The sequence below is a fragment of the Micromesistius poutassou genome (genome assembly GCF_964030765.1).
Source record: "Micromesistius poutassou genome assembly, contig: SCAFFOLD_2440, whole genome shotgun sequence".
Taxonomy (NCBI): Eukaryota; Metazoa; Chordata; class Actinopteri; order Gadiformes; family Gadidae; genus Micromesistius; species Micromesistius poutassou.
Genome location: NW_028177801.1, coordinates 2,085 through 25,430, shown reverse-complemented (window position 1 = coordinate 25,430; position 23,346 = coordinate 2,085). Strand labels below are relative to the sequence as shown.

At 47.7% G+C, this 23,346-nt stretch overlaps 4 protein-coding genes across 7 annotated transcripts; 3 read left to right on the top strand and 1 right to left on the bottom strand.

Annotated features, from left to right (window-relative positions):
* Positions 1-626: 626 nt before the first annotated feature.
* On the top strand, positions 627-5,001 carry LOC311375676 (kelch repeat and BTB domain-containing protein 12-like). The gene is made up of 6 exons (XM_084490743.1): positions 627-765; positions 1,069-2,264; positions 2,433-2,703; positions 2,919-3,069; positions 3,315-3,512; positions 3,619-5,001. The coding sequence occupies exons 2-6, from the start codon at positions 1,198-1,200 to the stop codon at positions 3,789-3,791; spliced, it is 1,860 nt and encodes a 619-aa protein (XP_084346869.1). The 5' UTR covers positions 627-765; positions 1,069-1,197; the 3' UTR covers positions 3,792-5,001.
* A 477-nt stretch (positions 5,002-5,478) lies between these two features.
* Positions 5,479-7,875, bottom strand: LOC311375666 (interactor of HORMAD1 protein 1-like; the record flags this gene model as incomplete). The annotated part of the gene is made up of 7 exons (XM_084490734.1): positions 5,479-6,228; positions 6,314-6,429; positions 6,681-6,765; positions 6,841-6,889; positions 6,990-7,126; positions 7,562-7,721; positions 7,820-7,875. The coding sequence occupies 7 exons, from the start codon at positions 7,873-7,875 to the stop codon at positions 5,479-5,481; spliced, it is 1,353 nt and encodes a 450-aa protein (XP_084346860.1).
* Positions 7,876-10,747: 2,872 nt separating this feature from the next.
* Positions 10,748-14,436, top strand: LOC311375678 (uncharacterized protein C1orf159-like). Of its 4 annotated transcripts, none has more exons than XR_014643751.1 (9): positions 10,748-10,839; positions 11,055-11,134; positions 11,219-11,303; positions 11,552-11,647; positions 11,744-11,800; positions 12,172-12,306; positions 12,869-12,897; positions 13,161-13,831; positions 13,874-14,436. XR_014643751.1 is itself a non-coding variant. In XM_084490745.1 (9 exons), exons 2-9 carry the CDS (start codon positions 11,063-11,065, stop codon positions 14,408-14,410), a joined length of 597 nt encoding a protein of 198 aa, XP_084346871.1. In that variant the 5' UTR covers positions 10,748-10,839; positions 11,055-11,062; the 3' UTR covers positions 14,411-14,436. The 4 variants fall into 4 exon arrangements, 1 of the variants encoding a protein (XP_084346871.1); XR_014643752.1 differs by having other exon boundaries at positions 13,161-14,216; positions 14,264-14,436; XR_014643753.1 differs by having other exon boundaries at positions 13,161-14,229; positions 14,277-14,436.
* A 2,356-nt stretch (positions 14,437-16,792) lies between these two features.
* LOC311375677 (uncharacterized protein) lies at positions 16,793-21,485 on the top strand (the record flags this gene model as incomplete). Its single annotated transcript, XM_084490744.1, has 4 exons — positions 16,793-16,843; positions 17,618-20,866; positions 20,969-21,085; positions 21,229-21,485. Coding segments are annotated over exons 2-4 (3,597 nt in total), but the record flags the coding sequence as incomplete, so codon positions are not given.
* Positions 21,486-23,346: the final 1,861 nt, after the last annotated feature.

The window sequence follows — 23,346 nt, the reverse complement described above, 5'->3', positions numbered from 1 at the left end:
TTCACTTAGCATTTTCCCTTAGATCTGCACAAGTGATTCTAATGAACCATGACATCCTAGTTTAACATCAAACTAAATCACCCACATCCTGTCATCTATTACCAGATCAAGAAAACACTACCAGACATGGAAAATATATTAGTACTTTCCACTTGAGGCATACACTTAGTTCCTTTGTTTCAAAATGTCTACTGTTCCTGGTGATAGATCTTCTATTAATAGCAATAAGCAAGGGACGTTTACTTAACAACAATAAAGGCAATTACCGAATGCTTGCGTTAGGTTTGAGCTGGTTTGCTGACTGGCCCTTTAAGAGAGTCCAGTGTGAAATCTGAGGCTGGGAGGGTCCACCATTCCACAGCGTCTGGCATGAGACAGGTGTTGAAGGTGGAGCAGATCATTTATTGACTGCAATGTCACTGCCAAACCTCAGATAAAACTAATACACGGTTAACTATACCTTTTCTGGTGTTGTTGTATACATGGATACATGTAAATAAAGTAAAATGTCAGGGCCATTAGCTGAGCCCTCTGACCCACTTGCTGTGAGAACATGATCTATTTTTGGGTTTGTTCCTCATAGGGCCAAGGGAGCTAGGGGAGGGGAAATAGATTCTGGCTAAGCAATCTCTGGCGATTGCTTAGCCATTTTCAACAACAACACACATAGACCGAAGCAAAAACAACAACATGAATGTTTTCTGGTCTTCATCAGACAGAGACAGCAACTGGATTATCGCGAGAGCAGTGAAGTTGATAATTTTGGTAAGACAACAAAAGAAACTGCTTAGCATGATGGAGAAAGCTGCTTTGACTGCTGTGCCACATCTTAATATGATATATTTCTACATATACATCACAAGTAATATATGTAATTTGTTTTAAAGTTCTGTCCAACCGAATCTGTCCTAGTAACCATATCACCATCAGTGACATGCAATAGAAAAAGTGTAAAAAAAAAAGTGTACAATAGCTCCTCAGCTTTCACTGAATAGTTTTTTTCTATGTAACTTAATTTGCTGTTTGTAATTTATTTATTTGCTCTGCTTTTACAATCATTTATTGCAGGCCATGTCTCCTTTTCGAGGACAAGGACCTCACTAGGTGAAACTCAACACTTAAAAGACTGATCTTTTTTACAAAGTTGATTGAATCCTCAACCAAGTCGAAATCATTTCCTACACGAGGTGAAACAGCATGGACCGAACCGTCAAACACAGCCTGGCGCTTCTCAGCCAGTTGCGAAAGATGAGGGAGACGGAGAACCTGACGGACGTGGTGCTGGTGGCTGAGGGGATCAGTTTCCCGTGCCACCGCGTGGTGCTGGCGGCCTTCAGCCCCTACTTCCGCGCCATGTTCACCTGCGGCCTGCGGGAGTGTCACAGCAGGGAGATCCTGCTCCGGGACACCGACGCGCAGAGCCTGGCGCTGCTCCTCAGCTACATGTACACCTCGGAGCTGCCCCTCAGCAACGCCAACGTGCAGGAGGTCTCCATCGCCGCCTTCCTGCTGCAGATGGACGACGTGTTCGCCTGCTGCCAGCTGCACATGACGGACAACATGGACGCCTCCAACTGCCTGGGCGTGTACTTCTACGCCCGCGACCTGGGCGCGGAGGACCTCGCCGACCAGGCCCAGCGCTTCTTGCGACAGAACTTCCTCCAGGTGTGTCAGAGCGAGGAGCTGCTGGAGCTCGAGGCCCACCAGCTGGGGAAGCTGCTCAGCTCCGACGACCTCAACATCTCCAGGGAGGAGACCATCCTGGACGCGGTGCTGCGCTGGGTGAGACACAGCCCTTTGGAGGACGGGCGCAGCCACCACCTGCCCGAGCTGCTCAGGAAGGTGCGCCTGCCGCTGGTCGACGCCGACTACCTCAGGGAGACCATGCGGAGGAACACGGCCCTGCTGGCCGACACGGAGTGCACAGAGATGCTGAATGAAGCCATGGCCGTCGCGGCCATGCATCACTCTGCTGCGCCGCGCAAGCTCCGGCTGCGCTACGGCATGGAGACCACCGACCTGCTGCTCTGCATCGGCACCGACAGCGGCGGGCTCAGATCCCGCTACGGCGGCTACGCCGACCGCAACTTCTGCTACGCGCCGAGCACGGGCCGCAGCTACTACATCACGTCCCCTCGCTACGGGGAGGCCCTGGGGCACGTGTGCGCGGGCGTCGTGACCGAGGACAATGACATCATAGTGGCGGGCGAGGTCGGGGTGCGTAAAATGGCTCGGCAGAAGGAACGGAACGTGGAGGTTTTCAGGTGAGGAGCAGGTTGTAGGCACATGTTTACTAAAGGTGCCGTAGGTTGATGTGCTGTTCAGTCTCATTTGTGGAAAAAAATGGCAAAGCCACCCGCCAGCTAGTAGAGATTGAAATGTGAGAACACAGTTGGTTAATGATTTGCCCTCCCTACACACGACTGAAACAGGTACCAAGTGGAGGCTCAGGGCAGCTGGCAGTGCCTGACGTCAGCAGAGTACCGGGACTCCTTCGCCCTGGGGGCCCTGGGGGACACGGTGTACCTGCTGGGGGGCCAGATGATGCTGAAGAACCAGCAACTCATCACCAACTCGGTGGAGCGCTGGTGCAAGCAGGGGGGGCCCTGGCGCAGCGCGGCGCCCCTGCCCCTGCCCCTGGCCTATCACAGCGCGGTCACACTGAAGGACCGCCTCTATGTGATCGGAGGTCGCACGCCCCAAGTAAGGTTGACGTTTTTTACAACAAACACTCTGATCTCAGAACGACATGAATTTCAAATCAGGGTGTCGAATGAGCGTTATGGAACATCAATGGACTAGCTTGAGCAAAACATACATCTACTCCTGATCTGGCTGCTGCCCAGTGGCACATGGTGTTGTGTTGTAGTCCGTAATGTCTGATTCTATGAGTGCATCATGCTTCTATGGTTCTCTAGTCTCACAGGATGGACGATGAACCGGATCGCCTCAGCAACCGTCTCCTGGTCTACGATCCCGATTGGAACAAGTGGGCGGAGCTCGGCCACATGAAATATTCAAAATATAGATGCAGTGCCGTTGTGCTCAATGGAGAAATCTATGTCATGGGTAAGATGGGCGTTGATTCAACCAATTCAGCCGACAAAATGTAAAGACTTGTTGATGCAAACAAATGTGTTAAACAAAGTATAAAACATATCTCCAATAGTCTGTGCTGTGGACATTTAAAGTACATTTACAAAGAGAAACATCACTTTTTGGTCCTCTGAATTATGTTGGTTTTGACTGATTCCTAATATTTAATGGTCATTCACGTTGACATGATGTCATTTGAACCTGATCTCCACTGACAGGAGGGATCGGCTGCGAGGGAGTGGACGGAGGTCAGTCCCGTCGCTGCCTGGACGCGGTGGAGATCTACAGCCCAGATGAGGACCAGTGGAGGGACGGCCCCCCGCTGCCCTCACCACAACTCTCCCTACGCAGCAATGCGTCCAACGCAGGCGTGGTGGGGGGGAAGATTTATGTCTGTGGCTACTACAAAGGAGCAGGTAGTCAAACGCATCTAGATCTGTGCTCCAAACGGTCTTGGAAGATGCTCCGCCTTGTGAAGTTGACATAAATATAACGCTCGTTTCGATCCTTAATGACCCCTAGATCGCCACGACGACATAACGAAGGAGGTTCTAGAGCTGGACCCCTGGGAGAACCGCTGGACGGCAGTGGCTCGACACGCTCTGATGCATGATAACTACGACGTCTGCTTGGTGGCGAAGCTCAACCCGCGCGGACTCATGTCCCCACCTGCTGACCTGGTCAGCGAGGCTTAGTTAGTTAGTCGCTGAGCAAAGCCTGTCTGTTTTACAAAGCGTATGAACCATGCGGTTAAAGCTGGGGTAAGCACAGATTATAGAATCATTCTTTTGCATATTTATTGAAATTTGCTTACAGCAACAAATCAAATGCTCTGAGGGAATTAAGACAAATATAAGGTATCTGTGAATGTGGCAGACCTGTAACATGCCTGTCCTTAGCAAACCCTACGCAGCTGCACAAGGCTAGGCAGCCCAATTGCTAAAGCTAGCAAGCTTTGGAGGGAGGCCTGAGGGGAGGATGCTTTCAAAATCTAGTTTACGCTGGTTGGTTTCCTTAAATGCCTACCCTACCTTTGATGACTATATGGCTGACACACTGACTATGTAGTAAACCCAGATTATTCCCAGGTCTAGTATTGCTGACACACTGAATCTGGAGTAAGCTCAGAGTCTCCTCTGGCTGACACACTGAATCTGGAGTAAGCTCAGAGTCTCCTCTGGCTGACACACTGAATCTGGAGTAAGCTCAGAGTCTAGCCTGGTCTAGTCCGCATATTTCAGATATTGAGGGTACTGGTTGGCTATCCTCATTTTGAATGAAAACACAACGTCAAAAGATACATCAATATCACTATTATTATATGGTGGGTATCGCACTTTAAAAACGCTGGATTTAAAAACGCTCTGTGGTTGGAGGAATACTGGACATTTGAATGGAACCTCCCCCAACAGAGGAGGGTGGATGCAACTAGCATACCGTATCACAAAGTGGGAAGACTGCTCTCCTGGGCCAAAATAAGGGCCGCATGAAAACATATCTGCACTTAAAATAGTTCACCCTAAAATAGAAACCTTTTTAAAGGTGCTTTGAGAAAGACATAGTGGCACAGACATTGTGTTACAAGTAGACAACATTGTGCAATAGTTATGGGAATAAATATTGCAGCGGGTTGAGCATTATTTCTTTCTCATTTTAAGGTGAACTGTTTCTTTCATGATTGTTAGACAGTAAATGTTAAGTTATTTTGTTGCTTCTTTTGTTTATAAGACATTTAATATGTACTACAGTAAATAACCTGAAATGATATCCCGTAATAATCACTCAATAGATTATTTGCATCAAATACCTAATAACCCATCATGACTTTTGACTGATCAGAGTAGATGGCAGTGGAGTATTGTAAGTTTGTCAAATAAAAATGTGTTTACATATTTAGTACTTGAACTTGTGAGTATGTACTAATTTCATGCATCTAAAAACCTGTAATTCAAATAATATAAAAGGTGCATCTATACTAGCAGCTAATCAAACATTACCAGATATTGATATTGTAGGTAGTGCTGCTGCTCAGAGGTATTCTTGTATACCAGGCTAATTAAATCCATTCATGCACTCAAACATTAATGAGTGCACTTTTAACTCATGATATGGTGATATTATTATCCAAAACAATGTATATATTAATTTATTATGCAGCACACTGTTACTGCAAGATTTTAAGCCGAATACAATGTTTGAGAAAAAAAAGAAATTCATTATGCTAGAAACCAATTGACGATTAGTTTTCTGACAATCAGCAAATACTAGAGATGTACTTATTTTTTTCAAATACCATAGTAAACTGTATACAGTGATTTTTAATTTGTAGAGAAGTTTATTGCAATTTATATATCTGAAAGAGCCAATGTAGTCTCACTAATACTAGAAAAACAGGTCTGACTCACAGTGCACATCAAACAACTGCCAGAGCCCTTTCCCCTTCTCAGGCACTTCTCCGTTGGGCTCAGCTGGCTCTAGTGTGGTCTCCATCCCTGCAACGCAGACAGAGCTGCTGCTGTCCTCAGACCAGGGGCTGAACGGGGCCACAAAAGCCTTGAGACCGTCGTTGGCTCTACCGCCTGCGTTGGGGTGGAACACTGGGACTCCTTTGCAGCGGCCTGGAGCTTCTATGCAAATCTCCTTGAGCGGTGACGACGCCTCCTCTTTCTTAACGCTGTTGACGGGTGGCTGGCTGTTCTCGTCCCAGACGGCGCTCTTCCTGCCCTTGGGCATGGCCAGCGCTCTCCTCCTGGTGCTGCTGGCCCTCCTGGGGGCTCTTCGGGGGGGTTTCCTCGGCTCCGCGGTGGCCCTGGGGTCCCACGAGGACACGTCAGACGGCTGAGTGCCTTCGGGCCGGCAGCAGGGAGGCCCCGCGGCCCCGGGCGGGCTGTGGGGCGGGCTGTGGGGCTGCACCGTGAGGGGTGGCTGCCCCAGCCCCGGTGAGGTCTGGACGGCGCTGTCTGCTACCCCCCCACAGCCCTTTGTGCCGGAGTGGTTGGAGACTAAGGTGCTGAGCAGCTGCACTGCCTCTTCCAGGTGGTGTTTTCCTCTTACGTGATCCTGTTTCAGAGCTTCTAGACTTTTCTCCAAGCCATGCACGCATGAGCCTAGTTCCCTGGTGGCCAGTCCAGTCTGCAATTCACCATTATTAATCAGAATTAGCAATTGGCAAACTACGAGGTAAAAATGTGAAGTTCCAAAAGTGAACATGAATCACCTCCAGTAACTTGCCCTCGATGTTTGATAGCGTCTGTTTCTGAGCGATCAGTTCTTCTAGCATGGTCTCAAACTGATGTGAAACACCATCCCGGAGGCTGGATTGACCTTGCTGCACTGTAAGTACATTTACATATGTAGACATATGTAAATGTGACATTTACATATGTAGACATGTGTTCAACTGAATCGACTAAATCTGAATCGATTTAGAAATTGAATGCCAATTCATTGCAAGATAATCACAATGAGTTACTTACCTGGTTATAGAGCACCATCTAGTGGCAGTGGGTATTTTTTATTTTGTGCCAAAGCATGAACCATCTCTAACCATACTAAATTCACTGCTTTGAAATAAGCCTAATTACCTGTCACGGCAAACTTGTCGAATCCTTCTAGAATCGTTTTGCACACTGCTATGTCCTTTTCCGTGCCCAAGATCGACTGTTGCATCTGAAAAAGGAAAAAACACCTTCCACTTATGATGAACAGCTTATGGATAAATCAAAGAATGGCAGCATTACTTACATCGTTCAGCGTTTCTCGAAAACTTAGGGATTCCTTCAACAACACGTCACTGTTGAAGCAGACACGATTCATTTATTTTTTCAACAACTCTGCAACAACAACTAAACAACTCACACATTCGGGGGAATAACATTCAACACAAAACACACCTTTCATTTTTCTCTTTTGCTTTTTTCTTGTCTTCTTCGAACTTGTCCAGTAAAGCCAGCGGTCTGACGCCCTGGCCCTTGGCCTCGAACAGGAACGGCTTAGTGTGGTAATTACTGGAGACCCTCTGCTCATTCCCCTGAACGGCGTCACACCAGTTACAACGAACCGGTCAGATGTGATGCGGGAGGCATTCATGGTGCTTTGAGTTACGTACCCAAAAGCAGCCCAAAATGACACGTTTGACCATCTCTGATCATTTGTTACATGGTGACATTAGACATTAGAAACAATAGACGTGTAAATTGGTTAATTTAGATTTTAGTAAGTAAGTAAGTATCGACCCTGGACTTCTTGGACAAAGACAATGTTGTCAGCTAATTAGAAATCGACCAAATGTACCAAACAATGAACCACTCTTATCAGCATTACTCCCCCTACTACTCATTACTACTCATTACCTGTTTCCAGACTGTTTAATTACCTGTCTTCCACGCAGCTACATTATTATCCAACCCCGGTACACAAACTGTGCACGTTTGTACATCTAGTATCTAGTGAGGGCCAGACGTACCTCCTGGGAGCTCTGCTGGGAGGCCCTCGACGCGAGGCTCATCTCCTGGGACATGCCCTGGGAGTTCTCCGGCCAGAACTGGGAGCCAAAGCCATACTGGGATTCGGACAGACTGGAGTAGCCGCTGGTGGCCGCATTGCTGCTGGTGACTCTGGTCCGACTGGTTAGTGAACGGACGACACACCGAGAGGGGCATACAAGGGACGCACGTCCTCAAGAGGGTTAAAAAGGGAACACGTGTTCCAGTGTTGCGCCTACCTGCTTGCGGTCGGGATGCTCAAGATGTCCTTGATGTTCCACACGTTGGGATTCATTGGACCAGGTGGGCCGGTGAGCTAGTTGCACCTGGTCGCGGTGCACTGACGAGTCGTCGGATCGCCTGAATGTTGTTTGTGGAGGAAATCACTGGTAGTAGGTTACTAGTTGTGATAATGGCCCAAATCCACCCGCTGCTACCTTGTATATGACAGCAAAGCACATTCAAGTCCGTAAAATTGAACAAAAAGGGGTTCGGTTACCACTAGTTAGTTACCACGGTATTTAGATACGACCAGCGGACTGGTTTAAATATCCCGCCTTTAGAGAGTCCGCCGCTCGCGCGACGAGGACCGTTAACACAGCGGCTATTAACCAGGTTAACCATGTACTGTATAGGATATTAACCAGGTTAACCATGTACTGTATAGGATATTAACCAGGTTAACTATGTACTGTCTATGATATTAACCAGGTTAACTATGTACTGTATAGGATATTAACCAGGTTAACTATGTACTGTCTATGATATTAACCAGGTTAACTATGTACTGTATATTAACCAGGTTAACCATGTACTGTATAGGATATTAACCAGGTTAACCATGTACTGTATAGGATATTAACCAGGTTAACCATGTACTGTATAGGATATTAACCAGGTTAACCATGTACTGAATATGATATTAACCAGGTTAACCATGTAGCCTACTGTATAGGATATTAACCAGGTTAACCATGTACTGTATATGATATTAACCAGGTTAACCATGTACTGTATGATATTAACCAGGTTAACCATGTACTGTATAGGATATTAACCAGGTTAACCATGTACTGTATAGGATATTAACCAGGTTAACTATGTACTGTCTATGATATTAACCAGGTTAACTATGTACTGTATAGGATATTAACCAGGTTAACTATGTACTGTCTATGATATTAACCAGGTTAACTATGTACTGTATATTAACCAGGTTAACCATGTACTGTATAGGATATTAACCAGGTTAACCATGTACTGTATAGGATATTAACCAGGTTAACCATGTACTGAATATGATATTAACCAGGTTAACCATGTAGCCTACTGTATAGGATATTAACCAGGTTAACCATGTACTGTATATGATATTAACCAGGTTAACCATGTACTGTATGATATTAACCAGGTTAACCATGTACTGTATAGGATATTAACCAGGTTAACCATGTACTGTATAGGATATTAACCAGGTTAACTATGTACTGTCTATGATATTAACCAGGTTAACTATGTACTGTATAGGATATTAACCAGGTTAACTATGTACTGTCTATGATATTAACCAGGTTAACTATGTACTGTATATTAACCAGGTTAACCATGTACTGTATAGGATATTAACCAGGTTAACCATGTACTGTATAGGATATTAACCAGGTTAACCATGTACTGAATATGATATTAACCAGGTTAACCATGTAGCCTACTGTATAGGATATTAACCAGGTTAACCATGTACTGTATATGATATTAACCAGGTTAACCATGTACTGTATGATATTAACCAGGTTAACCATGTACTGTATATGATATTAACCAGGTTAACCATGTACTGAATAGGATATTAACCAGGTTAACCATGTACTGTATACGATATTAACGAGGTTAACCATGTACTGAATAGGATGTTAACCAGGTTAACCATGTACTGTATATTAACCAGGTTAACCATGTACTGAATAGGATATTAACCAGGTTAACCATGTACTGTATATGATATTAACCAGGTTAACCATGTACTGTATACGATATTAACCAGGTTAACCATGTACTGAATAGGATATTAACCAGGTTAACCATGTACTGAATAGGATATTAACCAGGTTAACTATGTACTGTATATTAACCAGGTTAACCATGTACTGTATAGGATATTAACCAGGTTAACCATGTACTGAATATGATATTAACCAGGTTAACCATGTACTGTATATTAACCAGGTTAACCATGTACTGTATAGGATATTAACCAGGTTAACCATGTACTGAATATGATATTAACCAGGTTAACCATGTACTGTATATTAACCAGGTTAACCATGTACTGTATAGGATATTAACCAGGTTAACTATGTACTGTATATTAACCAGGTTAACCATGTACTGTATAGGATATTAACCAGGTTAACCATGTACTGTATAGGATATTAACCAGGTTAACCATGTACTGTATAGGATATTAACCAGGTTAACCATGTACTGAATATGATATTAACCAGATTAACCATGTACTGTATATTAACCAGGTTAACCATGTACTGTATAGGATATTAACCAGGTTAACCATGTACTGTATAGGATATTAACCAGGTTAACCATGTACTGTATAGGATATTAACCAGGTTAACCATGTACTGAATATGATATTAACCAGGTTAACCATGTACTGTATATTAACCAGGTTAACCATGTACTGTATAGGATATTAACCAGGTTAACCATGTACTGTATATGATATTAACCAGGTTAACCATGTACTGTATAGGATATTAACCAGGTTAACCATGTACTGATATTAACCAGGTTAACCATCTACTATATATGATATGACCAAATAAACAGTAATAAGTTAATAAACATAAACAAAGAGATCCAATACATTCGTCAAATGAGAAGGATCAGAGAATTCAACGTTTTTTCCAGAGTTTGGTGTATTTTATACTATGTGTATTAATAACATGTGTATAACAGAGCTCAGATGAGTTTCCCGAGCAGTGGAGGGTGTGTTTTATACTATGTGTATTAATAACATGTGTATAACAGAGCTCAGATGAGTTTCCTGAGCAGTGGTTGGTTCGCTTTTACTTTGAAGCCCTGAACGGAGGCGCTTTGATTTTCTGAGCAGAGGCGGTCCCGCTTTTACTTTGAAACCCTGAGCGGAAGTGCTTTGGTTTGCCGAGCTGCGGATAAGTTTTCCTGCTCCTTGTGGTCATGGTTATGCGTCCTGGTCCTAACAACCGCTGCTCGTCTTGAGGTATGTGTCTGGATCCATTGCTCCTAGGTCTTATTCCCCCGCTAAGTGTCTAATGGACGCGGTGTCAGTGACTCTGAGGACTCTTCTCCTGCCCGCTGCGGCCGTCATGCACATGATGACAGGTGTTTCGGGAGGCTAGCCTAACGATTGTTTCCCATTGTGGCGACGTCCGTAACCAGTCCCTGTGCTGATTTGATTCTGTTTGATATCTAAAGGTTTGACTATGGCCCTGACTTCGCTTCTGGTCTTCGCTGCAACTGCGGTCCTCATCAAACCAGAGACACCTGTGACCAAGGTAAGGCGTGTCCGTGGGGCGAAGGCCCGGCTGTCGGAGCGGCTTAAGCTGTGTTCATCTGAGGTTGCTTTTCTGGTTGTGTAGGCTCTTCGCCAGGATTCACTACAGTGCTGTGGCGAGAACCAAAGAGCCAACACTTCGTGTTCGAACGACACCCTCTGTGAACCAGGTACAGCTGGTTTTACGACAGCACTTCCATGGTTTCAGTTTCATCACTGCTCAGCCCTGGGTGAATGAGTGATTGAACGACTTTGCAAAATGGCTTATGTCCTAGATCTCAGGACCGACCTCCATCAATAGGTTGTCATACTTAGTTGCTACTACTCATAGTTTGTGTTGTGGTAAGACCAATACTATATTACTTTATACAAAAGACTATCAAAATGACTGATCTGAGTTATGCCTTTCCTTTTTAAGGATGCTACCTGCGTTTCCTGGAGAACACCAACACAGTTTGCATTCATTGTGACTCGTCCGCCGTGGATCTGGAGAATTCGACGGCATGCAGCTACAGTAAGGAGCGGCATTCGCGGCAATGTGTATATCTTATCAGACAAAACAAAAAGGAGACAATTCAATGATGTTTTCTTTTTTCTTGTGCACCTACAGACTACACTGTGGAAAGAAAGAATCTGACGACAGTTACTACTGTCATTCCCAAAATTGGTGAGAACTTGCAGATTTATGGTTCAGTGAATGTTTTATGGGCTGATAAATGGGATAGCTTCATGGAGGCACTTTTTAAAATAGTTTTAGAATGAAAATATTGTGGGGAAAAATGAAAATAAGTAGATCATCCACGTCTTATGAAGACCATTGAACTTAACAGCCGTTAGTAGTAATGATTATATTGTGACTTTATTTATATAAAAGTAATTGCATTACTATTATTGCAATAATAGTTCTGTTAAAAAGAGCTATGAACAAAGTGTAAGTGTAATGGTTGTACATGGTGGCGTTAATGTAAGTGTAAGTGTAATGGTTGTACGTGGTGGCGTCCGTCCTTAATGATGATGACGGTGCTCTGTGGGGGGCAGGCGGGCCGGGCGTAGCCGCCTCTCTGCTGCTGGGGACTCTGCTCATCAGCCTGTTCCTCATCCTGTCTGTGGCCTCCTTCTTCTACCTCAAACGCTCCCACCGCCTGCCCAACATCTTCTACCGCCACAACAAGGGTGAGCAGAACGCTGCTGCTCAGCCTCCGCGCTGCTCCTGGAGCTGCTGGTCATGTTGAACCTTGATGTCATCTTCTGTTCATGTTGAACCTTGATGTCATCTTCTGTTCATGTTGAACCTTGATGTCATCTTCTGTTCATGTTGAACCTTGGTGTCATCTTCTGGTCATGTTGAACCTTGATGTCATCTTCTGGTCATGTTGAACCTTGATGTCATCTTCTGTTCATGTTGAACCTTGGTGTCATCTTCTGGTCATGTTGAACCTTGGTGTCATCTTCTGGTCATGTTGAACCTTGATGTCATCTTCTGTTCATGTTGAACCTTGATGTCATCTTCTGTTCATGTTGAACCTTGATGTCATCTTCTGTTCATGTTGAACCTTGATGTCATCTTCTGGTCATGTTGAACCTTGATGTCATCTTCTGTTCATGTTGAACCTTGATGTCATCGTCTGTTCATGTTGAACCTTGATGTCATCGTCTGTTCATGTTGAACCTTGATGTCATCGTCTGTTCATGTTGAACCTTGATGTCATTGCTTTCTTTGTTTTGTGGTTTTCAGCTCTCAGCATATTCCAGCCAAGTGAGACCGTAAGTCTTTTTTTCTGATATTTCCAGTGGATAGTTAATCAAATGGCTTGGTTATGCATAAACTGTTAAGACACCTCTGAAGATTGAGTGAAATCAACTTTGGAAAGTAGCAGCAGCATTTTGTAGAAATGCAAGATTCCCCGTTACGTTTCCTAGAAGATATTATTTTATTATTTCCATGGTGCTTTTCCCCGATTGGTTTTACATATGAATGAAAGTCAATTGACACGCGACTAATGGCGACTTTCAATGTGTTTCTGTAGGCGGTCATGATACCGTCCTCATCAGGTAGGTGCTGCTTCATGTTTAATCCAAATCAATCAATTCAACAATCTGGTGACAATGAGGAGATGAGCAAATGATTTTAAAATCAATGGAAATATTTAAAATGATGGGTTAAACATGGTGGTAAAGATGATAAATGCTTGACAGCTAAAAGCTATCGCTGTGTTTTATGGAGCTTGGTGTTTCTGGTGATTGAAGGAAAGTTATCTTAAGTCCAGAACTAAGTTTCAAAAAGCTATTTTTGATAAGTATGTACAGAGGCCTCATGGATGGCTGTACAAATAGAACAAGTTAAATAACTTGAATCAATTAACAAAACAAGAAGTGTGATTAGAGGCGTAAGGTAAAATAGTAAACATATCCATATCCATCCATGTATAATGTTTCCATATCGGGTCGACTTTCAAAAAGATAAGATAAAGAAAGTGAATGTAAACCTGCTTGGTGTATTAGTGGTTTGAGTTGTGACCATTATAGCAATAATATGTAAAGAAAGGTTTGTCAGGTTAGGTGTACTGGTTAGAGGGTTAGGTGTACTGGTTAGAGGGTTAGGTGTACTGGTTAGAGGGTTAGGTGTACTGGTTAGAGGGTTAGGTGTACTGGTTAGAGGGTTAGATGTACTGGTTTGGTGTACTGGTTAGAGGGTTAGGTGTACTGGTTAGAGGGTTAGGTGTACTGGTTAGAGGGTTAGGTGTACTGGTTAGGTGTACTGGTTAGAGGGTTAGGTGTACTGGTTAGAGGGTTAGATGTACTGGTTAGAGGGTTTGGTGTACTGGTTAGGTGTACTGGTTAGAGGGTTAGGTGTACTGGTTAGAGGGTTAGGTGTACTGATTAGGTGTACTGGTTAGATGTACTGGTTAGAGGGTTAGGTGTACTGGTTTGGTGTACTGGTTAGAGGGTTAGATGTACTGGTTAGAGGGTTTGGTGTACTGGTTAGAGGGTTAGGTGTACTGGTTAGATGTACTGGTTAGAGGGTTAGGTGTACTGGTTAGGTGTACTGGTTAGAGGGTTAGGTGTACTGGTTAGAGGGTTAGGTGTACTGGTTTGGTGTACTGGTTAGAGGGTTAGGTGTACTGGTTAGATGTACTGGTTAGAGGGTTAGGTGTACTGGTTTTCTCTCTCTCTCCCAGTGAGGAAGCAGCGCTACGTGAGGCGGGAGCGTCCCTCTGCCCCATCCCCCTCGGACGACATCCCCCCCACCACCACCACCAGGGTCTACAGCGTGTAGCCCCCCCCCAGGACCCCCCCACCACCACCAGGACCCCCCCCCCCCCAGGACCCCCCCACCGCCACCACCAGGGTCTACAGCGTGTAGCCCCCCCCCCAGGACCCCCCCCCCCCCCCCACCACCAGGACCCCCCCACCGCCACCACCAGGGTCTACAGCGTGTAGCCCCCCCCCCCCCCCCCCACCACCAGGACCCCCCCACCACCACCACCAGGGTCTACAGCGTGTAGCCCCCCCCCCCCCCACCGCCACCAGGACCCCCCCCCCCACCGCCAGGGTCTACAGCGTGTAGCCCCCCCCCCCCCCCACCGCCACCAGGGTCTACAGCGTGTAGCCCCCCCCCCCCCCCCACCGCCACCAGGGTCTACAGCGTGTAGCCCCCCCCCCCCCCCACCAGGGTCTACAGCGTGTAGCCCCCCCCCTCAGGATTAAAGCTTTATCGGACAGAATGTGTTGAGTGATTGACAGGTGAAGGGACGAGTCACTGTGAGGGCGGGGCTTGTTCTCTGATAAACCACGTGGGGGGGGGGGGGGGGTGGTACTGAGAGGACCACCTCCTCTCCTCCGGGGGGGGGGGGGGGGTACTGAGGCTCTCCTGACCCTGAGCGGACCCGCTCTCCGCTCTCTCCCGTCTGACGTGGAGGTCTTCAGCTCTTGTGTATCAAACAACAATTTAGAGTATTTAAAACTAGTTGTGAGTGAGAACGCTTCTTTTATTTCCTTCTGTGTTTTCTTCTCCTGCTCTGGAGGGCTGTTTGCACTCTATTTATTATTGGGCCAAAGCGACCAGGAGAGGTTCAGGGTCGACAGTTTCTGATCGGTACCGACATGTTGTTTCTTCCGTCTTGTTTTTCTTTGGGTTTATTCTTTGGGTCTATTTATTTTTTTGATGTATTTATTTGGGGTGTTATGAAATGCTGTCTAACTTATATATATATACATACGGTATGCACTTTGAAACACTTAACAAAGATGAATGTATTATAATCTATTGATTCCATACAAGTTTAACCAAGGTTGTAGTTGACCACATTAACCATGCTGATTGCATATCAGAACACGCATAATCTGTGTGTCATTTTACAAACATGTTTTTTTATATATATAGTTTACATTATGCCTTTTAAATGTGAGGGCGGTTAAATTTGAATTTTGTGCAATAAATCAAAAACGTATCTAAACGCGAATAACATCGAGTTTAGATAAATCTAAAATGCACCTTGATGTGAGCATGTTGATAACGTACGTTGAACTTCCAAGTTCACTATTCCCAGAACAATCACATACACTCACGGGCGGGGCCACATTTTGGGAAGCTATGAACCTTCCAATGAAATCATTGAAAACAATCTGGAAGGCTTTTGTGAATGTACTTCTGCGTCATTCCCCTCGTCCCGCGTAGTGAAAGACGTCCACTCCTTAATGTCTCGCTGAACTCCTTAACTTAGTGTCCATGTGTGTTGAACCCAAAGTGTGACCCAGTGGTGCTCTGCCGCTGGGCTCGTGTAGAGACGACGTCGGTCACAAACCACTCACTGTTAGGAGCGCCCCGAGTTTATTACTGTCTCATGTCAGGAAGGGTCACAAACGTGTTAATCTCTCAGCTGTTATAAACGTGTGGTCATTTGAATCTCTGGTGGCCTTTACCTTCTACTGTAGGGCTGGTGGCTGGACTTTGAAGTTTGAAGCGACATCTTGATGGCAGTGATTGTAAAATGTGTTTTTTATTTGCTTAGCCATTCATGAAAGCAAAGACATTGCATATAGTTTTTTACAGATGAAGTATTTGAAACGATGTAGACGAGTCCATAAACTTATTTAGCTTGTTATGAAGACGCTATGTAGCTTTTACACAAATAAAACTCTTTTCTCATAGTCGTGGTTTGTTTTATACACATGAGTTTACCAGCGAAACATTGTGAGTTAAATAAGTTTAGTTTCATTGATTTCTAATAAACACTTAAGCCCAGAATAGTGAATTGTACTGCAAAACAATTTGTAAGACACGACACAATGAGTTTAAGAAAACGTAATGTCTACAGGTTAATGTATAGGTATAAGGGCTAATCTTTATAAATAGTGGGTGACTTTAAACTTAGTTATTATTTTTACCTTGTGTAAACAAGTTACTGTAAGATATTATATTGAGAAAGATCGTTTAAAAATTAAAATCGCAGGCGATTCATTCAAAATCCCATTCAAAAAACTTTTCTAATGGGATTTGAACTCTTTATTATTGATCTCACCTCGGGTCTATTCTGGGACTGAAACATCACACCTTCAGTGAGGGGACATGGGGGCGACGGCCGTGACGCCACATTCTGCTCTATTTTTACCCGCTCAAAGGCAGCGGACCCACGGACCGACGCAGGACAATGTGACCGTCGGGACGCGCCACACCGAGTTAGACCACAAGGACCTCCGTGTGCATCAGGTAGGCTGCCCCTTCATCGACAGACAGGACCTAGTTATAATGTTTCCACAACACATTGTGTCTTCATTAAAAACGTTTGTTTAACTATAGTCTTAGAGTGAGAAATATGAATTATGTTTATTCTGCATTTAGTACTGCAATAGTCACTTTCCACGTTTTATTAGCAATGTTGTAAAAACGTGTCCATTTAAAAATTGTTTTGTGGTGACATGGTGGTACATAATGTAGCATGGCGGTGAGTGCAGCGGTTTGTTTACCTCAGAGACCGGTCGTTGGTTAGGTGTTTACTAGAATACGGTTTGTTTACCTCAGAGACCCGGTCGTTGGTTAGGTGTTTACTAGAATACGGTTTGTTTACCTCAGAGACCCGGTCGTTGGTCAGGTGTTTACTAGAATACGGTTGATTGAAAAAGGAAATATTTTGGGACACATGAATTCCTGGCGCTGGTACATTGATTGACTGATGTTATGTTGTTATGTTATACGTACCGTAGTTGACGACTGAAATCCCAGCAGAATCTCACCTCAATGGTTCAACACTGACAACAGTAACTACAGAACTGCAATAAGGCCAAAATGAATTCAAAAGCATTCTTGTAAATGCTTTCATACTCAACAGCTTCACAACACAGAACTGATACAACGGTGTAAAATATAATCTATCTTAAATCAATCTTGTTCCTGAGAATTAACATTGGCAGATCATGATACTGTATTTACTGTAACCTTGGAGGCAGTCCTCAGCCTTGTCCCTTTGTGTTTCCGCTCTTGCAGATGCAGCACTATGTTAAGGTGTGAAAATGGACGACCTCGATCACAGTATCAGCATCGTGGAATACGAGTGGATGAGCTTTTACGACGAGTGTGAAGAATGTTGCCTGCTATTGCCCTCCAAAGCAGACGCTGACAACTCCAGCCTGAGTGATCCAGAAGAGTCCTGGAGTCAGGAGCATTCAGAGCAACGTGGCGCCCGGCAGACCGCTGCTGCCAGAACAGGCCCAGAAGTCGTCGGCCGCCCTCAGCTTTCACAGGTTAACCAGAAGCACACAGACGCAGAAGCAGAGGATCAGACTGCAGGCTGGGAAGAGAAGGGATCTCTTCATACCCGCCTCAGTCCTGTAGAGCCACCGCAGGGTCCCGAAGAAGATGACCTCTCCACCAGGGAGGTACAACAACAGAATGAGGAGATCATAAAGATGGTGAATAATGGCATGTCAACAAATGAGACACTCTTTGTACAACAAAGCGACCCTGATGGTACCCAACGCTCTACTGACCACGGAGCCCGTGAAACGTCTTCAGACCTGCAGAGGGATCTGCAGAGTGACGCGGTCGGCGCCACAACTCCCCAGGAGGCCCAGCCACTCAGCAGGCATGCAGCCCACCGTGAGGCCAACGACGGGCCGACACAACACGCCCACGACGCAGAGACAACACCCAGCGGGAAAGACAGAAGCTTCTGGATTCTGAAAGAGAAGGAGCGCTGGTTCGTGACGGTGAACGTCAGCCCCTTGCCGAGAAGACGACGAAAGAAGAAGAAAGCCAGCAGAACCTTTACCCCGCGCGGCGGTCCGCAGAAGCCCACGCCTGAGCGCAGGTCAGAGGTCGAGATAAGTCCTTCAGAGGTGGAGAGCGGCCACGACTCGGCCCGCTGTGAGACGCCACCACGCCGAGGAGCCCCCGCTGCGGAGCCGTCCGACGGGGTCCAGACACCAGCGGCCACAGACCGACGACCGGCCCAGGAGGACGCTGCCCTCTGGGGCTCTGAGCCGTGTCCTTCACGGCGCTCCACACCGGACACGTGTCCGCTGGCTGGGGTCGCCCCGCAGCCCGTCGCCCTCCCAAACGCCACCTCATCCAAGTTAGCATTTAAAGGTCAAGACATCGCAGCACTGGACGGCGTGAAGCCTGAGGACTTTGAAAATGGTCGCGGGTTATGCTTGGCAAATGTTTTCAATTCCGGACAACAAACGGCCACGTTGCCGAGTGCAGTTATCGGTGAAAGTGAAAGTAGATTACAATGCTGTCAGTCATTTGACAGCATTGAGTCTATGGAATTCAAAAGTGCCGAAGACTTCAGCTCAAGCAACGTCTCTGATTGTGAAAGTTACGCTTCAGCACCTGACACACCAGAGGACACTTGGCCTCGACTCAAAGACCATCGCTCTGAAAATAAACCTGAGGAACAACGGCCCCGCCGCCGCCGCAGCCTATTGCTGTCCACACCATGTGACCTGTTGGCGTCGAGTGAGACGGAAAATGTTCAGCACACAGATGACGCGCAGTTTCCCGATGGGACACAGCATGTGCATTCTGCTAAACATGTGTCGTATGACATTGAATCCCCGCAGGACCCCATGCCCTTGCAAAGTCATGGCTGTAGAACTGAGGCCAGTAGGGAATGTATGGAGGCCTACACTGAGCCTGCTCTGGCATGTCGGCCTGTCGACCAGAGGGACGGCTTAACGCTAGAGAACAACTCTGCTAATGAATCGCTCCATTTAACGTCTCAACCGTCAGACTCTAAGCCAGTGGAACTGCGCAGCATGACAGCAGATCAACCTCAACCTCCTGCCGTTTGTGATCCGACAGCTCGTCCAGCGCCGGACAGCCCAGAGACACGCGCTGAACCACTCGGCCCCGGGCGGCCCGTATTCGCCATGTCCGCCTTTTGGGACGAGATGGAAAAACTGACAATAAGAGACATTTTACAGCTGAGAGAATCAGGGGAGAAACAGCCCAGCAGGAAAGCACTTCATATTGAAGACACAGCGAGGCCGCATGACGACGACCGGGACCAGCAGACCGGCGGCAGTCCCCAGGGCCACGCCGGGGGGGGTCTGCGGTCGGACAGCCCCCTGGTAGAGCCGCCGTCCGACGTCGCAGACTCTGACTACTTCACCAACCCCGAGGACTCTCAGCCGGATCGCTCCAGCTGTGATGTTTCCACGTTCTCCGACCTGGACGAGGAGTACGGTGAGCTGCCGGGCGGCGGGACGGACGCGGGCGCCGACCTCCTGGACCGCCACGCGCTGAGCGCCGCCGTCCCCGCGCCCACGCGTCACCCCACAGAGGACGCGCGTGACGAGGGACGTTTGGATGACCCACACTCCCTCGACTGTTTCTCAGCTCGTCAAACTGCACGTGTGAGCGGTATTCAAAAGAGCAAAAGCATGCATAACATCCAAACCCTCTGCAGTGCTCACAAAGGCGCGCCCGTCCGACCCGTCCTTGAGGACGCAGACGAGGGCTCAGCCCGTACGAAGGACCTCCCCCTGCAGGTGGTCCCGGTCATAAAGGTGAACGACGTTCTCCTCGACGGAACCCTCTCGACTATTCTATCAAACCCGGACATACTGGACGAGGACTACAGGATGTCCTTCCCTGAAGTGTTGGGCTATTTCTATGACGAGAACAAGACAGAGGTCGACTTTGTCAGTAACTACGACGACCGGTCACTGGCTTCTCTCTGCGACGACGCCTCGGGCTCCGGGTGTGTCTCTGAAGACGGGCTCCTGTCCGTCCGAGCCTCCCCATGGAGAGAGGAGGAACCCATCCCCATCTTCACGTGCTCCGGCCGCGCCCTCAGGGAGCTCACATTCCCAGACGCAGACTTCCTCCTGCGGCCCTCAGAGCTCCACGTCGCCCCGGAGGGGGGGGGCCGCGCCCCGCCGGGCCGGGCCGCGCCTCGCGCCCCCTGCCCGGGCCTCTACCCCGTCCCTTCGTCTGCAGCCGTGGACGAGGCTCTGTTCAGCAACAGATGCCGGTCCAGCTGTTGGAACAGCTGGTTCTTCATCAGGAACACACGCCTCCACGGCGGCAGCTGGAGCCGAGGGTCCGGGCCCTGGGGGCCCTGGGGGCCCCCCGTCGGGGCGCAGTGGAGCCCCGTCGGCGGGGCCCGCCCCGTCCTCTCGCTGACCCCCCGGAGGGGCTTCGCCTCGTTCCCCCACCACCTGGTCAGACGGCTGGCAGCCGACCGCCAGACGCTGGGACTCCCGTCGCCGGCGCCGGCGTCATTACCAGGTCGCCGTGGGTAACGTTGATCGTAACATCGGCCTGTTGAGTCGTCCGCACTCGAGTGAGAGCGATACGCAGACGTCGTACTGAACCCGTGTCCACTTCCAGATAGAGACGGCCTCTTCTCCGCCCTGAAGCAGGCCGACATGTGCTTGCTGTGCATCGCGGTCGCTTCCTGGGTCCTCCGGTCCTCTGACCCGCGCGCCGCAGACTCTTGGAAAGCAGGTTTGAACAAAGCTGCCCAAATACATCAAACGTGTTCATGTTTCATATATAAGTGATGTCAGGATAATTAAATGGTTGACATTTGTACTAACAGCTAAAATGATTAAACGACCTGATTTTGACTTCCTCCAATAACCGCTCAGCGCTGCTGGCAAACGTCAGCGCCATCTCCGCCATCCAGTACCTGAGGCGCTACGTCCTGAGTGACAGAAGCACCGCGCAGGACCCCCCCGGTCAGGACCCCCCCGGTCAGGACCCCCCCGGTCCAACCACCGCGCAGGACCCCCCCGGTCCAACCACAGCGCAGGACCCCCCCGGTCCAACCACCGCGCAGGACCCCCCAATCCAACCACACAACACAGGACCCCCCAATCCAACCACACAACACAGGACCCCCCAATCCAACCACACAACACAGGACCCCCCAATCCAACCACACAACACAGGACCCCCCAATCCAACCACACAACACAGGACCCCCCAATCCAACCACACAACACAGGACCCCCCAATCCAACCACACAACGCAGGACCCCCCAATCCAACCACACAACACAGGACCCCCCAATCCAACCACACAACACAGGACCCCCCAATCCAACCACACAACACAGGACCCCCCAATCCAACCACACAACGCAGGACCCCCCAATCCAACCACACAACACAGGACCCCCCAATCCAACCACACAACACAGGACCCCCCAATCCAACCACACAACACAGGACCCCCCAATCCAACCACAACACAGGACCCCCCAATCCAACCACACAACACAGGACCCCCCAATCCAACCACACAACGCAGGACCCCCCAATCCAACCACACAACACAGGACCCCCCAATCCAACCACACAACGCAGGACCCCCCAATCCAACCACACAACACAGGACCCCCCAATCCAACCACACAACACAGGACCCCCCAATCCAACCACACAACACAGGACCCCCCAATCCAACCACAACACAGGACCCCCCAATCCAACCACACAACACAGGACCCCCCAATCCAACCACACAACACAGGACCCCCCAATCCAACCACACAACACAGGACCCCCCAATCCAACCACACAACACAGGACCCCCCAATCCAACCACACAACACAGGACCCCCCAATCCAACCACACAACACAGGACCCCCCAATCCAACCACACAACACAGGACCCCCCAATCCAACCACACAACACAGGACCCCCCAATCCAACCACACAACACAGGACCCCCCAATCCAACCACACAACACAGGACCCCCCAATCCAACCACAACACAGGACCCCCCAATCCAACCACACAACACAGGACCCCCCAATCCAACCACACAACACAGGACCCCCCAATCCAACCACACAACACAGGACCCCCCAATCCAACCACACAACACAGGACCCCCCAATCCAACCACACAACACAGGACCCCCCAATCCAACCACACAACACAGGACCCCCCAATCCAACCACACAACACAGGACCCCCCAATCCAACCACACAACACAGGACCCCCCAATCCAACCACACAACACAGGACCCCCCAATCCAACCACACAACACAGGACCCCCCAATCCAACCACACAACACAGGACCCCCCAATCCAACCACACAACACAGGACCCCCCAATCCAACCACACAACACAGGACCCCCCAATCCAACCACACAACACAGGACCCCCCAATCCAACCACACAACACAGGACCCCCCAATCCAACCACACAACACACACTGATCACTGATCAGACCTCCTCACCCGTTTAGGTCAACACTAAAGGGATTGATGTGGACCATTGCTAGTAAATATTGGTAGTCAAGGGTAATATCACATGCCTGATCCTCTAACACAAAATATGGGTTTGTTCTCATGTGTTGAGGAGAAATAATATTGTAGACACTTTATTATATTTGCTGAGAATGTACAAATGCAAAAAGAAATGTTAGGCTGGTTCATGAGAATGTTGTCAAAGGGAATATGGTAGGTTTTGTAAGGTTTTTAAGCCTGTGTGCGCAATTTAGTAGGTCAATGCAGAACGTTGCCGTGTTGAGATTGTCAAACCTTTTCTTTGTTGAATAAACCTTAAATGGTGAAAGCTTTCTATTTCTTAAACTGATTGTAGGTATAGCTTGTAAAAGGCCTGATGTGTAGGTATTAACATGATGCTAGTTAAAGCAGTACAAGTGTCCTGGTTAATCAGAGATACAACCACAGACAAGAACTCGTCATTGCAGAAATATTTATTGAAATAATTATGCAATATTT